An 18,987-nucleotide genomic window follows, 5' to 3' on the forward strand; every position below is an offset into this window, starting at 1 on the left:
CAACATGGAGAGGCGCCCCAGAACTGGAGGTGAGGGAACTGTGAACACAGAGGTTTCCTGTAGCTCCGTGCTGTTTCTGCAAGACACTGGAGTCATTTTATGGCAGAAATGTGCTTGAAATGAGCATGAAGGGAGATAAAGCCCCAGGAGGAGAAATCACTGAGCCCTGGGAAATATCCAGCTTTTGGCTGGGAAGTCCTGGGGCTGCCGCAGGCCGGGGGTGGGCGCAGGTCGCTGCAGGGTTGCTCTGCTCTGCCGTGGCTGCAGCAGCAGGAATGATGCGGCTCCTCCCGTCTCATCTAGGACTTTTCTTCTCTTTAGAGACAATTGCAGTGTGAAATAATTCATCTCAGTATCCATCACAGGAAGGTTTTAAATACAATAAACCTGAGGGGTTTTTCCCCTTTACTATGTTTAAAGTGATTCCTTTCTTGTCCCACCCTTCCTTTGCAGAAGCACACCCCTGCTCTCTCTCCCTATAGGAATTATTAGTTTCTTTGGAGGAAAAAAAAAAAAAAGACAAAAAAGGTTTTTGCCTCTTGCTGCAAGCACACAAGCTGGCTTGGGGACCTGCTCAGGTTTTATTGCTTGGTTTCCACGTTGCCTTCCCAGCCGCGTGTGGACTTTCTGCACTGTTCAAATACATTAGCAGGTGCGTTTGTTGAAATAAATGCGAGCTTGATATTAAGTGGATTACTCGCCTAGCCGTTTGTCATTGTAAGAAGAGTCGTCACTGAAGGGGATTAGCATAAAGAGCACAAATAACTTTCACCAAGAGGCTTATTAATCACTTCTTAATTCCCCTCTCCTGCTCAATAGGGGAGGTTGGGTCATGGGGCCAAAATTAAAAGGGAGCTGTCAGGCAGCTGAGGGTTTTAAGAGGCAAATGTCAGAAGCTCGGCTAACAAAAGACCACTGAGACATCAGCCAGTGCGTTTGTGGCTGAAAGCGGGAAATCTTTCTAATGATAGCCCCCCGCCAGAGGCCAGCCGTACGGAAACTGCTTTCCAACGTATTGGCCGTGAGCTTCCTACAGAGGGTGGCCCACGGCTGTTTGGACAAGCAGGCAGGTGTCCCTGTGACAGTGGCAGGCAGCTGCCAGGCGTTTGGCCCCGTGAGAAGCTCCCCAGACAGCATCCAACGTTGCTTGTGGAAGTGCAGCGGGGCTTAGCTATGGCAGAAAGCCGTCTGCTGTCTCCCTTGGGTGGTTTCTCACCTGTGTGATGCAAGGAAAGCTTTCGATGTATGGAGATGAGGGTAGAGCAAATAAAATAATAGGGGGCTGCACCTGCTGCCGTGGCCCAGCACTGGGACAGGCTCCTGGAGCTTTGGTGACCATCTCTACGGCGTGGGTCCCGCACCCAGACCTGCCCCGGGAGCCCGGCTCAGGGTGGCCCTGCTGGCGCAGCTCTAGGGAGAACGTGCTAATTGATAGCAGGGCTTGCTCGTCCTTTTGAGCTTTGCATTTAGCAGCTTTGGCTGAACGTGTTGTCCATCCACGAGGCTTTAGATGTGCCGGGATTCTTCAGCTTGTTTCCCATTTCCTGGTCAAACGTCGGAGGGCCGTGCTGCGGAGCGAGCGGGGATTGCAGATTCCTCGGGGAGGCTCCTGTCTTGAATCAGCATTCAAGATGAGGGTGACATTAGGGCAGGCGGAATTAAAAACTTAATAACTAGGTGTACGTAATACGTAGCCGGGTCGCTGCGTCCTGGCGAGCCGAGGGCAGCGTTGCAGGCAGGCTGGGCACAGCCCCTGCTGCTCTGGGACCTGCCCCTGTGCTCCTCTGGCGTTGAGCAGAGACGTTGCAGGGTCGCTTCCCCACCCTCTGTCTCCATGTAACGGGTGACTTAATTCACTGCCCGTGGTGCGTGTGCTCCCAGATACCTGCCCAGGAATCGGAGACGTCATCTGGGTGCCAGGCAGGAGCAGGAGGTCTGAAGTCTTCAGACCCTGGGGTGTCAGGGAGGCAGCAAATCTGCCACCCAGCAGGACGTTTCACACTAGATTTAGTATCCAGCAAACTCCAGCACAAGCGTGTCTGGGCACTAAAAGCCTGACCCCTTATCTTCTCTGTAATGTCCTTCTTGGGTTGACTCTTGCACTTATTAAAAAGGATCTAGGGAAATAACTGGTAGTGCCTGCGGGTTATTTGTGCTCGCTCAGAGAAATGACGCTGCTAATAGAACTAGCAGGGGAATACCGGGCTCGACTTCCAGTTCAAAGGACTGAAAAAGAGTTTGGCTGCACCTCGAATTTGAGTAAACACCTGCCAAAGAGAAACCTTGCAGAGGAGGAGGTGGCAGGTCAGTGCGGTGTATCCTACTGGACACCCGTGCCATGACCATTTGATTTCTGCAGCAAAGGCAGTGTTGATGGCGGCACAGGGGTGGTTTGGGTGTTGATGGGGAAAGAAGAGCCTAACACATGCTTCAACCTACATGTCCACCCTTTTGGCCGGGTAAGACTCCTCTCCTTTCCTCCTGCAGCTTCTGGTGTGCGTCATCTTGCCACGGTGAAACTTTTCTTCATGGCAGAGGTACTTGGCCATGGAGAGAAAGTACCGCTTGTGATTTCCTGAAGTTCAACACAAATACACAACGAGCTCTGCGTATCATGGTCCATTAATCCCCCTCACCCACTTCGTGCATAGGACAGTGATCAAAGTCAGGAAGAATACTTTGATTTTAAAAGTGAAACAATAGATTAGTTTTGCTTCAAAGGAATGGATTTCAATTCTGGAGACTAGGATTTGGAGAACAAGGTTCAGTAGTTTTTAGGTTAACAAAAGAAATGAAATCTTGAAATGCTTCAGAGAAGCTGAAGCAGTTGAAAAGATTCAGGCAGGGATTGGTGATTCCCAGTTTGGGCATGGGAAGTAATGCTGTTTAGCTTGTTGCGAGCTACGTGCTGGCATCTGAGGTAGGAAATGGCTGCTGCGTTGTAGCTCTGCAGTTCTTGAATTGAACCTTTAATTCTCCTTGTTATTAATTCCCTTTCTCTTTCTTCTTTTTTCCCTTCAGCATGAAAGGCTTTCCAGGTAAGAATTTTATTTTTTGGAGTTTTTTCTATTTCATATTTATTGACAACATATTTTTGCATGGCTTTGGGGATTCCCTGTGCTTCAGATCAACAGCATAAGCTGAAGCTAGTGCTGGCCATTGGTTTCCTTCCTTAGCTCAACTGTTGGGCCAGTTTGCCGTCATCCTTTGCTCCTCAAATTATTTACCAGCTACTCTGCAGGAAAACAAAAACACCTCAGTGCCCTATTAGAAATGGAGCCCGTTCCCACCAGGAAGATGAGAGATCCATGGGAAATTACTGCCCTTTTAGGGTTTTAAACACTGGATTTTTTCCAATGTTTAAAACAGTGGTGGGTGCCTGGCCGCCTGCGGTGGGGGGAGGGTGTGCTCAGCCATCCCAGCGCCTCTGCTCAGCTGGGGCTGCCACGGCCTTGAGTCCCACCTGGTCAGGCTGACACCGAGGTAGCAGCGGCTCCACGGTGCTAGATCTTCTTCGCGTTTTAGGTTGGAAGCAGCTACGAACCCTTCCACCAGTGACTCCTCCTACAGCGATCGTGCCTCCAGCCGCTCCAGTGCCTACACCCGGAGGGAGAACCGGTTAGCCGCCCTCAGCAGCAGAGCAGAAGAGGAGAGTAACAGGGACTATAAAAAAGTAGGATTTTTAAAAATATGTTATTGTCACTGCCTGCGCCTTAGAAGCTGCCTGTTGCTGCAGAAACCTGCACTGAGAGTCTTTGGAAAGAAAAAGTTTATTTTTATTTTCCCTGTTTCCATTGCTTTTGGGAGTCACACCAGCCTTTTTCAAATGCATCAGCCCTTCAGAGGGTGAAAAAAGGGCAGGGGGTGAAAGAACACCCTGCAAAGTTCAATATCTGGGGGAGGGAGATTGAGTAGTCAGGCTGGAGAAGTGCCAGGAAGGATTTGAAAAGAGCAAGAAAAGATGCTGTTGAGCATGCCAGCGTGGCTCAAGCGTGCGTATCCCCCCCGAATTATTTTTGCTGCTATAACATTCCAGAATTATTTTTTCTATAATCTCTGAAACTTCCAACATAATCCCTGAAAGGCAGTAATATGGACTGCCATGCACATCTAGGATCAATGCAAAGGCCATATGAAACGTAAACAGATTAAGATGACCTGAATTCTGAAATTACTATGATGCCGAAAAGCCTCGCACGGTAAGCAGCACCCCTCTCTTCTTCGTGAACGTGTCAGGCCAGAAGAGGCAGGCAATATGCCCAGTTTGTCGTCTTAGAGGGATGGAAATTCTGCTGGTTTGAAGGATGTGAAGGGAAAAAAATCCATTTTGGAGTGACCTGAAATTGTCCTCCTTTCTGCTCCTCTTCAAAGTAAGAGCACCCAAGAGCAACCAGGGTGTGTTGTGTTGGGGACCCCAACAGAATTGTAGGTTGAGACACATCCAGCCTACATAACTTGGTACTTCATTATGCCTGGTGGTTTGCCTGAATTAAAAGCATCCCTTTTCTTTGCCTCTTGGCTGTGTTTAAACACCCTGCAAAATTAAACAGCTGTTTTCTTATTTCGTATGAATTACGAAAACGCAAGTAAAGCATCCAAAGTAGTTGTGTTTGCCCCTCTTCTGATGTCCTGACACGGGGGGCGGTGCAGCTGCCTCTGCTCAGTGCTGAGGACACGTGCCCGCTCAGAGTAGTGCGGCGGAACGGGGTCTGTGTGGCGGCCGAGGAGCGGCCACTTAACGGAGGTCTTTGGTTTGTATTTCAGTTATATGAAAGCGCCCTGTCTGAAAATCAAAAGCTGAAGTCAAAGCTGCAAGAAGCCCAGCTTGAGTTGGCTGAGATCAAATCAAAGCTGGAAAAAGCAGCCCAGGTAAGGCAAAATTGGGCTCCTAGACTGGAGAAACTGAGCACCGGCCCATGACAAGCCGGTGCACGTTCCAGCGTGGGAAAGGATTTAGCTCTTGGGAGGGAAGGTGCTTCAAAGGAGACTTATTTTTCACAGAAATAAGTCTGAGTAATGCTGTAAAGACTGCTTCTTCTCCGGGCCAGTGTATCTGTAGGCTATCTGGGCCTTTGTGCAGCATCCTGTGAATGCCTCTCTGTTTTAATAGCTTTCTATTTTTAATTTACATAGCAGAAACAGGAGAAAACTTCTGACCGGTCCAGCATGCTGGAGATGGAGAAGAGGGTATGTGTCTCTGCTTTCTTCTGAGCCTCAATTTTTGCTTCATGTTGCTCTGCAGGGCATAGTAATTTCTTGAAGGAAAGTGTTAATTAAACGATAAGTTATATTTTTGCCTTGTGGAGCGGAGCACAGTGATAATTGTGTTCTGACCTTTTCAGTGTCTGAGACTTTTCTGCTCTCTTTGCAAATCAGCTTAGTTCTGATTTCTTTCTTTCATTATAGGAAGCTGCAGCCCAACAAATTGTGTTGTATGGTGCTAAGGGACTGTTGGACCATTATGCTTCAAAATATTCTTGATCCTTATAAATAAAGACTGTTTTGGGGCAGGGGGGACAAAGCAAAACATTAGCTGGGTGTCTATCATGTGGTTATACTTGAAATCTAAACGTTTGAATGTTTCATCCTCTTAACCGAGCGTTCAGATTTATTGCAGTAAGCTAAGCGGAACAGGCAGTGCCTCGCTAAATCTCCGCCTTAGGTGACCATAGCTTCCGACAGGTTGGAGGGGACCCGAGGAGGTCTGCAGTCCAGCCAAGCAGATTCAGCAGTGAATTTGAACCAGGTTACTCAGGGCTTTTCCCATCATTTCGTGATGACTTCTTGAGTATTGAGTTTCCACAGCTGCAGTCCCGTGTTGCAGTTACTAAATATCCTTGTGGTGATTTTTTTTTTCCTTACATCTAGTCAGAACCTCCCCTGCTTCAGCTGATGGCCATTACTGCTCCCACCACATACCTCAGTGGTTAATTAACGCTGGAGTCTGGCTCCAGCTTCTCAGTAATGTCCACGTACCTGTTGGAGGATCACCTGAAGTGGAGGTTCCTTCTAAGGTGTTTCATCTCCTGAATTTTTAGGAGCTTTGCTGGGTGGTCAAACCGTGTGTTTAAATTCAGTTCCGACCATGAAAGACCTTAATTATTTCTGTGTAAACACTTCCCAGGATTTGCTACATACAATCTGGAGGAGTTGATGTTCAGGATCTCCACTTTGGACAGGAACAGAGTTAGGCAGAGCACATCAGCCCGCAGTACAGGTGCCAGGCTTTGACTGTTGAAGACATCAAGGTTGCTGAAGCTGTGAGCTCAGCTGAGCATCTCTGGTGTGAACCCCAAGACTGAGATTCTAAAAGCCTTGATCCATGCAGACGTGATTCCCAGGTGTGCGTAAAGCAGGCTTAGGGGGGTTGTCAAACACGCAGCCATCACGAACGTAGCTGCGGGGTGAAGTCATAACACAGGTGGTGCTTTTCTTCTGAAAAAGAAAAAAGAGAGTGTGGTGGTCAGAGCACTTGCCCTGAGCGGACATCCCCAGCCAGAGGGAGCTCACACCGCGCGTCCCATCTCCCACCCGTGGGATGCTTCCAAGCTGGGGCAATGTCCTCCATCACTTTTGTTGAATTAGGATCACGGCAGCTACAAATACAAGTTTTCTGACAGAAAAGAAGTGGCTGCCTGTTCTCAGTGAAGGTGGCATTAGCTGCTTGCAGGACGGCTTACACATTTTGCGCTGACAAATCCCTGGATGAAGTGTGCTGTGAACAAAAGGTGACTCTGAACCCATCACCCACGGCCACACTCAAAAGCTGTTTTCCTCACTCTCCTGGCCTCATGTTTCTTTGCAGAGGGTAAAGGAGAGGGCAGAGAGCGCAAAGCCTGTTCCTGACCCACGTTTACCATTTCCTCCTGCTCAGTGCGCTTTCCTGGGACAGTTTCAGCCCTCTCGTGTTGAAACAGTCGTTGACGGAGACCAGATCTCTCCCTCTAGGCAAGGGCTCTGGCTGTCCACTGAGGGCACCACCAGTGCTCACAGGGCAGAGCCTACCTGTGTAATTGTCGGGTTCCAAAATACACTGAAAGCAGTCAGCATCACAGCTCTGAAGCCCTAAATTAATCTGGGAGAAGCAGGATTTCCAGGCACCTTTCCCTATTCACTGTTTCTTATTTGACAGGCTTGGTGAGTTTTCTCGTTGCCTCCTTTAGTGCAGTGCAGTTAAATCCATGGCTTCACCTACAGAGCTCAAAATCACGTTACATCAGAAACTTCTGGAAACTGGGGTCACCAAAGGTGAGGGTTAGTTTCATTGAAGGGGTATGAAGAGAGCTCAGGATCTGCCGAAACAGGCCCAGCGCGTCGCCTGCTGGTTGACCAGCTGACCAGCTGTCCCGTCTGATCGGCTCCTGGTGTAACCTGGGCATTGCTTTGAGGTGCTTTTCAGTGAATGCTCCTACAGAAACACGAGACTCTTTTCTTTAAAATGTACTGTTTTTCTTCGAAATCCTTGTGACTGTCTTTGTTATGAATCCTTGTAAACAGGAGAAGCGAGCCCTGGAGCGGAAGCTCTCTGAAATGGAAGAGGAGATGAAGGTAGGAAATAATCTATTCACTCTGTCTAGTCTGGGTTTTATGCTTTGTATTAATGTCTTTTGGGATTGTCACCCAGAAGTAGGATGTTAAAGGTGTACATGAGAAGGGACTGGTGTCACCTCTGAGCGTGGTGCTTTATGCAGTCAGAACTTGCTTTAATGGCCATGTTCTCCAAACGTGAATTACTAATAAAACTGTCCTGTTATCATTCATCTGATTGCACCGTATGTTTAATTTGTTACGCTGTTTGATCTGAGAACTGTGGAAGCTGTTCTCCTTAAATACTTTCCCAAACTAACCTTTCGTGGCATCCATGAGTTGCAGTGTGATCCTCTGTGCCCTGAATAGTCTGCAGCCCAAGTTAAGCCGTTGTGGTTCTCTCTGGATGGGTAAGAAGACAAAGCTGGCTTTTGAGATCACGCACGCTCGCCAGGAAAAAACACAGAGTGATTGTGTTTCTGTGCTCCCTTCCTAAAGCATGTCACTGGAAGGCTGGGTCAGTAAGTCAGCCTGGAACAGATTGCAGCAAAGAGGAATTTGCTTCTTGGTGAAATGTGCAGCATGGCTTACTGTCACGAGACATCCGCCACCGACTGCTCCTTCGTGTTCTCCTCTTTCTCGTGGCCTTGCTGCGAAGGATGGTTCTGCTCCTGCCGGGGCTTGGGTGCCCTGCGAGCGCGGGGCGAGCAGGGAGCACCGCAGAGCGGGAAGCAGTGTGTTGCCGCCTGAGTACACCTAAAAGTTCGCACTGATTTTGCAGCATTGCATCATTTTACGCTCTATTTTAATGCTCGTGTTCACAGAATGCCCCCCTTGCTCTGCGCTTTCATTCCCTTTGAGCATGACCCGGGTGGGACCAAGCTACTTTCAGAAGGAAGGACCCCATCTGAGAGCTGGGAGCTCTCCTGGCACGATGCGCTGATGGAAACGGCTTCCTGCCACCCTGGAGGAGGTTCCAACTTCATGTTTCTGTTTGAAGCTTCATGTATTGACCGAGCATACATCTTTGAAAGGACCCATTGGCTCGTGCTCCATCTTCTACTGCAATAAGCAGCAGAACGATTCGGTGGACTCTTACTGTAAAGGCTCCCTTGTTCTCTTATAGAGGAGAAAATAAGTGTGGATGTGCTAGCCAGAAGGGGAAGGAGAAAGGACTGAACATGCCTAAATTCCAAATTCTTTGTTCACTGAACAGGTAGCAACCTTTAACTCCAGAGAGACCTTCCTGTAATTACAGAAATGCGGCCTTCAAGAGAAAATACAGACAGGAGCCATTTGTGTTGTTTCTTCAGCTCTGCAGATCACTCTGCAAACCAGCTCGATCCATGGAGTAAAAAGACAACTTGGTGTCCTCTAGTGGCCTGTTGGTTTTGAAACATTTATATGGGTTTGTAAAGCAATTCATGAAAGAAAGTGCCTGTAGGAACTGTTGGACCCAGCCAAAGCACCTCCGGTTTGGGTTGTCCAGAGCTGCAGACTGATGGAAGCCAAGATGGTGCAAAAGGAGAAGCACTGCTAGAAGTTTGACGTGTTCTTACATGGCCCCAAGAGACATGCTGGAGACATGAGCTAAAGGAGCCTGTAGTCTAACTGAAAATGAGCTTTCAGGTCCTCGAGAGTGGTACTTATTCTTTGCTCTCTGCTGTGTTCTTGCTGCACTGAACAACCAAAGTGGCCTTTTGTTATTAGAATAGACATGACATTTGAAAATATCTCTTCTAAGGTGCTACTACGTTTCCACTAGTTTTGGCAAAAACTCGAGCATGTGGTGAGTGCCTGTGTGCGCAGTGACACGTCTTTTTTGACAGCCAAGGAGTATAAAATGTCTGAAGATAAAAACGTTGAGCTGGATGTGTCCATAAGGAAATCAGGCTTTCGTGTCCACTTTCATCGTGCCTTAAAGCAGAAGAGTCAGCCCAGTTGTGTTTGCCTGGAATGAGATAACCTCCGCAGAGCATCTGGGTTAATCCCTAGTGTGGAGGTTGAGGAAAATAAATCTATTAATTCGGGTTAGACTTTCATTCCTGCTTCTTGTGCTGCCTGAATAGCCGACAAGCAGAATCAGAAGGAATAAGCGACTTAAGCGAGTCCACCAGTTTCCTTTAACGTGGAGAGCAGCAAGGAGAAACAGCCAAACATGCCCAGTTCTTAGGTCTCAGGTAATAGCGTGGGTTTGGGGAATCTTCCCCCTGGTCTTTGAGTTGAACCAGCCCAGCATGGCTCACATCCAGCTTTTTGATCCTGGGGTGTCTGCGTCCAGTTCTGTGCACCAGTTGTCCTGGCCAGGGCTGTCCTCTTCTTGCAGCTGAGTTCTTGGGAAGAGGAGGCCTGGCAGTGGTCACAGGACGGTCCTGGGTTTCTGTGACAGAAACGCTTTGTACTTCAGGCTATGCTTGAGGTCCTGAGCTTTGTTCCTACTAACGAAGCAATCAAGAAATGGAGAGGAGCAGGACAAACTCGGTAATCTCAAGAACTCCTTGTGCCAGAGCTGCCCCTGCAGACCTGCTCTTGCGAAGGTGACGGAGCGGTGCAGCGTTTTCCTAAGTGACTGCAGAATTTGACCGGAGATACAGCAACTTGGCTGAGGAAGGAGAAAGAAAATGAGCATTTGCACTGAACTGAATTCGGTGCCAAATGCCTGAGGTTCCAACTTAACACAGCAATTTTTATTGAAGGTCACAGAAGCTTCTTTATTCCGTAGCAGCGCTGCACCTCCTGGCTGTGTTCATTGTGCATGCTTTGGACATTTTTATTTCCCCTAGTGTTGCAGGCACAAAATCCTTTAATTGAAGGCAGGTACAGCTGAACTGAGAAACCTGCTTTCGGTAAGCCAAGTATCAAGCAGAGTGATAAGCAATCACAGCGGTATCGTCCAGGTTCTGGTCTTCGCCCTTGGCTTCAGTCCCAGCTTCCCAGCCTTTGCTAGGTTTCTTGGATAAATAGGCGGCTGTCCTACCTGCAGCACACGCACGTTTTTACATAAGTGTTCCTTTTTATCGCCTGTGGCAGCGTGCTGAGGCTGAGCTGCGTCTGGTGCCGTGCTGGGGTTTTGTGCTATATTGGTATGGACAAATAAAGGTGGTCTCTCAAATGATCACAGTCCTTTCCATCTTGCGTCGCGTGGCACCCCGTTTTACACGTTTGACATTTTCTGCCAGCCCGTTGCTCAGCTGTGTTCCCTGTGATAAAACAGAGGACGGTTATTACCCATGGTGACACAAAAGAAATGACTCTTCCAGTATGAACCATCCTCTGGCAGCTCCTGGGTGTGATTTATCACAGGACAGACGTGCGATGCCCGTCTGTGCCCTCCCCAAGCGCAGGGGAAGCCCGCGCGGCTCAGGCAGGTTAAGTGGTGGATAGATGGCTGAGGTTTGGTGGGAGGGGATCTCGCTGCCGAGATGTCCCTGGAGCTCTTCTGTGGTTTGTTGGCTGTAGCTCTGTCTCAGGACCTATTGATTTATCCAGTGTCAGAATTACGTTGGCGTAGTCCAAGTAGCAGGAGCTGCTTTGTCAGTTTGATGCCCTCAGGGGGCTAAAACCCCGTCTTTGCTGGCTCCCCGCGCTCACCGGCCTTGCTTCTGTTGGGTTTTGCAAGGCTTTTGGACAAGGTATCTTGATTCCTTTAATGGGAAGCAGAGGTAGTGCTTTTGGGTAGCTAAGAATCGAGCTGATGGATGGGGGCTACACAGAGGACTTCTCTTTCATACAGGAATGAGCCCTTGGACAAAATGTCCCAGGGCACAGCAGGTTCCTTGCCAGCTGCAGCCAGCCCCATGTCCTGTGAGTCGGGTGGAGGTTCATGCAAGTTCTTTGTATGACGGTAGTTTTGCCTGTGCTGCTTCTGGTTGAGGACGGACAGCGAGCTCCTTTGAGCACTTTCAGCTGATTAAATGGCAGAAGGGAATCGCTTTCCCAGTAGACCCTTCCCTCTGTCTCCTCGCTGCCATTGCAGGCTCACAAGTCAGAGGATGCAGGGAGGAGCCCATTGGTTTGTGGAGCTGCTTTGGTTCTGGGCTGGGATTTTTTCACTTGAACTTTAAACTAACTACTCTTCTCAAAGATGTTTCTCTTCCTGCCTTTCCCCTGCCCGGTGTCTGTACTCCCTCCGCCGTGGAGCAAGGTTTCTTGTACACGTGGCCCCGCTGCCCACCGAGCTGTCGGGAGGAAGGAGGGTTGGGACGCTGCTCAGAAAGCAGCTCTGCAGCCCTCAGCGTGTCCTGGCGCCTGCGCTTGGTATAAATGTCCAGCACATGGTTTCACTTCAGCATCGCTGGGAAAAATGTTGTCCCTGTAGAAATGTCGATGTCTGCATGGCTTGTACCGTTCTCCTGTTTTGCCTTCCTCGTTGCTTTTACGGTCTGTATCTTCCCGTTGCCGCTATACCTGTGTTAGCCCCAGCTTTGGGGCTCGAGTTCTACACCATCCTTTGCCCGCTTGTTTCTTTCGTAACCAAGAATGCCGTGTTTTCACGTGCCTCCTGTGTGAGATGCTGTCGTTCAAATTCCTCTAGTTAAAATGAGCGGTGTAAGGTTCATTTCACCTCTGGAGATCAGAGATAACTTGAGCCCTGTGACAGAGAAGAGTTGAATGTGGGCAGGGATGAAAAGCCCACACACTCCCCAGACCGTGTGGCAGGACTGCAGCCTGAGCAGACCCAGGAGCCATCACTCGGGTGCCGCAGGGACGAGGGATGCGAGCAGGCGTGATGCATGTCTCGGTGGTCTGCGGCAGGACAGTGACGCTTGCAGGTGCTTCAGTCCATGTCTTTAAAACCTCCTGTGAAGCTCTGATCACTCTTTGCTGCACAAGACTGCTTTAGCTTTTAGAGGTACGTGGAAGAAGAGCAGTTTTAAAGAAATTCTCAGTTGCCAGCCGTGTTTTCAAAGCCTGCGTAGGTGGTAAGTCAATGGTGATCGCTCTCACGGTCACTCTGAAGTCCAGGGGCTCTGTGCTGCTGGAGCTCACTGTCTGGGTAAACTAGAATATAACCTGCAAGAGACTGTCCTGCTTTGCGTTGGGAAATTCCTTTATTCGACCTTTTTAAAGGCTTTGGGGGCTCCTGGAGAAAGGGATGGTTCCCAAAGCATCCTCAGTGTGTTGTAAGGCTTTCCCCATACACGTCTGAGCTGCTGCCCATCCAGCAGTCACTGCTACTAATTTTTCATTTATTCTCTTTTTTTCTTTTACTGCTTGTGGACTAAATTCACCTTTCTGTGCCCTTTTGTCTTCGTGGTGTGTTTTCTCTGTATTTTTCTGTCCACTCCTCTCACTCTCTGCAGAATCTCCACCAGCTCAAACAGATTCATACTCTGAGGCAGATGAATGAGCAACTGCTGGCTGAAAACAGGGCTCTGACCCGGGTCGTAGCCAGACTTTCTCTGCCTGCCAAGCCCTCCGAATCAGAGGAGCTGTAGCTGCTTTCCCTCCGGCTCATCTCGCCTCCCTCTTCCACTCTTCCAGGCAGGTCTCCGCTCCCTTGGCTGTTCCCCCTCGCCTCGTTGCTCTCGAGGGTGTCCGGCAAAGCTTGTGGCTCCAAAGCAGCATGTGGCAAAGGATGTCCTGCCAGCCGCAAGCACGGTGTTCCTGCCCGGCTGAAGGCAGGGCCTCGCTGGAGGCTCCGTTCAGCCCTGCTGACTTTCGCTCTGCTTGGCACGTGGCGCTGACCTCGCCGATTTACTAACCCGCCGCGTCGGGGGCTGCCTGGTCCCTGCGGAGCCCGTCACCTGGGAGGGAGATAGGAGGACGGGCTCCCCGCCTGGACGCCTTGAGGGCGTCGGGCTGGGTGGGTGGTGCTGAGATGGCCACCGAGGAGTGATGGGTCAGCTGCTTCCCTGTGGCTGAGCACAGGCAAGTGGCTTTGGGGGGCTCGTCAGTGCCAGTGGGTTAGCCAGCAGCCCCTTCCCCATCACCATACCTCGAAATAGTGTTTGGTCCTATGTGTCTGCTTACAATATAATTCTTTTTTAGTTGGACTTAGTTCAGTGAAAAGCTGGCACCCGGCAAATAAGATTATCCAGAGTCAGAACAAACAACGGAATACGTTTCTAGGGCTGTTGTGACAAGTGCACATTTTAGACAGGAAGGTGATTGTTAGAAAACCTGAACTGGGCAGTCCTCAGCAGGTTTTCGTGGTCGTTTGAGCAAAGAGGACGAGCTCCCTCCCTCATTTTAAACAGATTTTTGAGTCCGAGTTCACAGGCAGCAGCATCCCCTCTGCCTCCGGCGGGCTGGCTACGAGGCAGGTGAAGCGGTAGGAGCCGGACCAGGTGCACTTTCTTTTTTCATCTTCTGTTTTAAATTCAGTGCAGAGCAATTAGTGGTTGAAAACCAAGGACAAACCTTCCTTAAGCTTTGTCCTCGCACATCACGCAGTTAAATTACATCCTTGCTTGTGCCTTCATTGGTTGGGTGCTAAAATAAAGCTGTAAATGCTTCTTTCTTAGGGCCCTGTCTGCCTTTTGCAGGTTAGTTGGGATATTCAGATCCCTTCAGACACGGCTGGTTTTTTAAAAAAAAGGAAGCAGCAATGTGCTCTCATGGGCTGGAAGTGGCACTGAGGTATAAAAAAAGTCTATTCTTAGCACACAAATTATATCAAGGATGATTAACCGTAGCAACAAACGAACCAAGGGAATTGTGGCTTCCCCTTTCCGGGAGTCTCAGTTCAAGACCTCGCGTGTATCACAGGGGCTGAGCGGGGGGTGGTCGTGTTATGTGGCCTGAATTGTGCAGGTGGTCAGACTAAATGATCTCACCTTCTTTCTGATTTAAATCCGCAAAAATATTATCAGACCTGTCACTGACTCGTTCCCTCTCACAAGTGGTCAGTTTAAGTCATTCTCCTTCCCAACGTGCTTTGAGATCTGAGAGGGAAAATTGAGCAAAACTGTTTCCAGACTTGAAGAAATAATGTTTCACAAACTGTAAATCCCCGGTCTCTCTTTTTCTCCTAGGCAAGACATTATCGCTTTCCCCCTGCTAACACCCATCTGCTCCGACGTGCCTTGTCTCTCGTGCAGGCTGGCTGAGACAGGGGGGGCCTGATCCTTCCCAGCTTGCTTATAGGTCTGCAGTTCGCTGCTGGTGCCCAAGCTGGAGAAGAACCGTGTGTCTGCAAGCTCTGCTGGTTTCTTTCCAACTCTTTCAGTAGGTCTGACGCAGGATGTTGCTGGTACCAGTAAGCCTTGTCTCCCCGGTGTCTGTAGACATCACAGCTGTACACTGATGTCACTGTTTTAAACTGACGGATTTACCACGCTCTTGCAGCAGTGGTGCTTTTCAAAGAATCTCGTTTGCCTAAATCCAAGTAATTTCCAAAGTGCCACCTTCTCCAGTGTCGCAGGTAACGCACAGCACCGCTGCTCAGACCAGCCTCTAGCCCAAAACTCACTTTACGCCGACACTGCATCGTGGTCAGCTTCACCGTCCCCTGGGGGCTGTGCCGCTCCCTCCTGACCATTTCCAATGACATGTATAAAGCTTCAGTTTTCGGGTGTCTGCCTCACCAGCCTGCTTCACGTGTCGTTTATGTTACCTGACTTGAGGCTGCTTTGTGTCAAAGGGAAGAATGCCCTTGGCCTGGGAGGAATGAAATTTTATAAGGTTGATTTTTAGTTTTCAGAAAGCTTTGCTGGAAACTGATGGAGTGGGGTTACAGCCAGGAAACTTTTTGAGAAGCGCTTGCTTTACATGTGCTTATGCTCCTTCTTTTTCAAATAAATCACCAAAGTTCATTGAAGCATGTGTGTAAAGCACAGCCACCGTCAGAGCTTCCAGGAAGCTGTAGAACCAGGATGGTTGCTCTCTGGTGTTGCTTCTGGGAACCCGTGACAGCCTGTCTCTGCCAAAGCAAGTGGCAGAACTTCTCTCACTACCTTATTGCAGTGATGGACACGTGCGAGACTGCAAGGCCACCGCGAGCAGTGACGTAGAGAGGGCAGGGACTGTCCATCTGCAGACCCCAGTAGGTGGTTGAACTGCCGCAGTGCCCTGGACTGGAAGGCACCGTGCTGTGTCATGGGTGGTAGGTGAAGCTCAGGAGGGAACGGAGGGTGCAGAGCGAGGCAGCAAGGGCTCTCCCTGTTTCTCTGGGCTCCTGAGCACTTTGGTGGCAGGCAGTGCCTTTTATTTGGTTGTGAGAAATTGCGTAAGGAGTTATGACTGCTGTTCTGGTGACAGCCCTGTCACGAAGACGTGCCTGTCGCACCACCACTGCTCCCAGGGAGGCAGTTAAGCGTCACTAGCTGAAGCTCTGGACAGCCCGTCACGTAGTTTTGCCCTTTCCCCAACGTCTCGCCTGCTGCGCTTTCCCCCTCCTCTCTCTCGTGCAGAACCTCCTGTCTGGAGCATCTGCCACCAGCAGGGCCGGGGTTGGGCACGTTGGGGCCAGGCGTGGCTGGGCCTGGCTGCGGAAGGGAGGAATTGCTCCAGCGGGAGCGGTGGGAGCTGGCGTCTGCCCCGGGAGCTGCTTGGGGGCAGTGGTCATGGAAGGGCTGCCGATGAGAGGAACGGGCAGGAGGTTGTGGTCAGAGCTGAACCTCCAGCTTAGGAGGAAGGAGAAGGTTTAGTGGGGATTTTGAATTTGGGGGAATTCCTCTAAGATCCACGTAGGCAGAGAGAAGTCATCGCTGACCTCGTACTGCTGCCGTTCGTGTCTGCCTGTGACCCCGCTCCACCCTGGCTTGTTCCAGCAGGCTCCAGGGCCGCTTGCCCTCAGGGCTGCTGGCACCCGTGGTGCGAGTTACACCTTCTGTGTCACACCCCAAGGCAGGAGCACAGGGTCCCCTTCCACCCCCCAAACGGCTGGGGACAGTCCGCTGAAGGTCACCCACCTGCATGGCGGGAAGCAAGGGGAGCCGGGAGGATTTTTTTGCCAGTGGGAAATGCTGCAAAGGTCTTGTCAAAGCTCGCTCTTCTACTTCCAGCTAAAAGCTCTCTGCCTTTCGTCTGTGTTGTGACCCTTGGTTGAGCTCCAGCATTCAAAATTGAGCACCAAGGAAGTCTCTCCAGTGTCAGTATGAAAACTCAGTGTGTTATTAACATTATTCTCATCCTAAATCCAAAACACAGCTACTGGGAAGAAAATTAGCTCTATCCCAGCCAAAACCAGGACAATGTTCTACCAGGCCTCTGGCCGGGGCACGCGCGTTTGCATTAAACCTCTTCAGGATCCCAAAGTGATTTGGTTTTATTCTAGAGAGATTTTTGCAAGCCAGGCTTGGTCCGGTCCTGAGTTAGAATTGCAAACCTTTGTTTTCCCTCTAGTCCTGGCAAAATGGAACAAACAAATCAGAAAAAAACGGCTTTATAGTTTTCTGCCGAGCCCTATGTAGCCTCTGGGAGCAGGTTTGGGATGAAAGAGCTCAGAAATGGTTCCCGCCCTCCCAGCCTGGTCCTGACCTAGTGCTGCAGCTGTGGCATCGCTTCTCACCACAGGCTTTCTCAGGGCTCCCTGGCTCTTTGCTGTGCTCGAGTCCCCTCTCGACCCCTCCACACCTGACAGCCAGTTTGTAAAAATCCTGGAGACGTTACAGAGAAGTTGTCAACATGAGCAGCGCGCTGGGCAGAGGGGAGGCGACATCCCTGCTGGCCCCTCTGAGCCACAGGGCTTGCCCAGGCGGCAGCACCGAGCTGTAATCCCACCTTGTCTTTGTCTCTCCGCAGATTTTGACAGAACTGAAGTCGGACAACCAAAGGCTGAAGGACGAGAACGGAGCCCTCATCCGTGTCATCAGCAAGCTCTCCAAATAGGAAGCCTGAGCAAAGGCAGGACGAAGAGGGGTGCCCTACACGAGCTGCCAACCCCACCACCAAGCCCTACCCCCCCTCTTTTCCTCCTGTCACGTACAGCAAGCATTTCAGCCGTGGGATCAATCTGTCACACCTGCCTTGCCCTGCCCTTTGCTGTACATTCCCTTTCTGCCCTTATTTCCCCCACAACTCACCCCCCTGCCGTTTTCCTGTTTTTAATTTAAGCATGTTGTGGTATCTCGGACATTTTGTTCAAGGGAGAAGAGAAACATGAGGACCGGGTTTGAGCTGCCAAAACTGCTTCTTCCAGAAGCCCAGTATTTGGTGTTGGACTCTGGTCTGGAGTAGGTAGCTCCTACTTTAAAAAGTGACGCCTGAAGAGCTAATCCAGCACATGCAAGCCCTTTACAGGTGGGGAATGTGAACGTGGGCTGGGACTCTGAGGATGCACATCAACCCACCCGAAATGTGGGACTCTGGTTAAAATGTGATGCTGTGAAAGCCACCAGGGCTGATTGCTGTAACGGGCTGGCGACAGCTGCTTTGCACAGAGACCTTCTTCTCCTTTCGCCCCAGCAGACCGAGTCTGTCATTTAATATAAGATTTCGAACCTGTTCTGTAACGCCAGTGCTGACTCTTGGCATCAGACCCCTTATCCCTCACCCTGCCTTTCCTCTGCAGCCTGTGTGATTCAGTATCATGTTCTATCCTTCCAGAGCTCCTGTCTCCATTAGTAGCATCTGCTAATTGCATCTGGACTCTCGCTCCTCGGGATAGGATGTATCACAGATACTTGCCAAGCTTTCTGAAGGACAAGCTTGAACCCCTAGAGATCCTCCGCTGCTTTCACACACGTATGAGCGTGAATCACCTTGCAGGGTGCTGCGCCCGCACCAGAAACCAGCCTCCCTCTCCTAACAGCCATCTGGGCCATTTTGCTGCTGTCTTCATGAAGGCAGAGCCCTGCAGAGGAGTCCGGTCTGGTATTTTGGGTACCTTGCTTTGGCTGGCAGCGGGAGGCTGCCAGGTGAAGGGCAGCACTGGTTTGTTTGTAGGGAGAAGGGATGCCGGGGTGCAGTCCCACCCACCCGTCTGTTGGTGGATGCAGCTGGGTTTCAAGGCAGAGGAGCAGGAAGCAGTGATCGCTTGTCCTCCCGCATGCCTTGGAAACGTGCGGGTGCCTTGGTGTCAGAGGGACAAGGAGCTGCCCTGGGGTGTGCTGGTTAACGGCATTGCTAGGATGGACATCTCAATCTGTTGAAAGCTTGCAATAAGCCTTGACCTTGAAGGAAACCTCAGAAAACCCCTCTTTAATGTTACACAGAACAGGTTGAAATTGTTCTCTCTACAGGCATTTGGACAGCAGCTCCTCTGGGTGCTGTGTGATTTTGGTGATAGCAGCAGTAACCTGTCATCAGATCTGTCGAGCTTCCCCTTGATAGGCTCCTCTCGAGCGATACCTTCCCTCTCAGAGACTTCTTGCTGTATCCAAACCACTTTCCAGTCTAGATCCTTCCACGTTTCTCCTTTCATACCCTCTGTCCTTTGCTTTCCCTGCTCCATCTGGCTGAGAGGTGCAGCCTCGGTCATCGAGCTCAGAGGTTGCCGTGAGGAAGCTCTCCCGGGCACTCTGCTGACTGGGGCTCGCGGCTCCTGCCGAGCGGGTGGGACTCTTTCTGCTGTGA

General features: G+C 50.4%; 1 protein-coding gene across 7 annotated transcripts in view; it reads left to right on the forward strand.

Moving 5' to 3' along the window:
* PPP1R12B (protein phosphatase 1 regulatory subunit 12B) overlaps window positions 1-17,301 on the forward strand; it is a 121,115-nt gene extending 103,814 nt beyond the window's left edge. For 3 of the 7 annotated variants that reach the window (XM_086476377.1, XM_086476373.1, XM_009949054.1), the window contains 6 exons: window positions 3,022-3,038; window positions 3,526-3,673; window positions 4,765-4,869; window positions 5,134-5,187; window positions 7,498-7,548; window positions 17,215-17,301. In XM_086476377.1, the coding sequence (XP_086332503.1) occupies window positions 3,022-3,038; window positions 3,526-3,673; window positions 4,765-4,869; window positions 5,134-5,187; window positions 7,498-7,548; window positions 17,215-17,301 (462 nt within the window). Of the gene's footprint in view, window positions 1-3,021; window positions 3,039-3,525; window positions 3,674-4,764; window positions 4,870-5,133; window positions 5,188-7,497; window positions 7,549-12,830; window positions 12,966-17,214 lie in introns of those variants that run through there. The other 4 variants (XM_086476375.1, XM_086476376.1, XM_086476371.1 and 1 more) reach the window with 2 other exon arrangements.
* Window positions 17,302-18,987: the final 1,686 nt, after the last annotated feature.

Source organism: Leptosomus discolor, chromosome 21, assembly GCF_034619465.1.
Source record: "Leptosomus discolor isolate bLepDis1 chromosome 21, bLepDis1.hap2, whole genome shotgun sequence".
Lineage (NCBI taxonomy): Eukaryota > Metazoa > Chordata > Aves > Leptosomiformes > Leptosomidae > Leptosomus > Leptosomus discolor.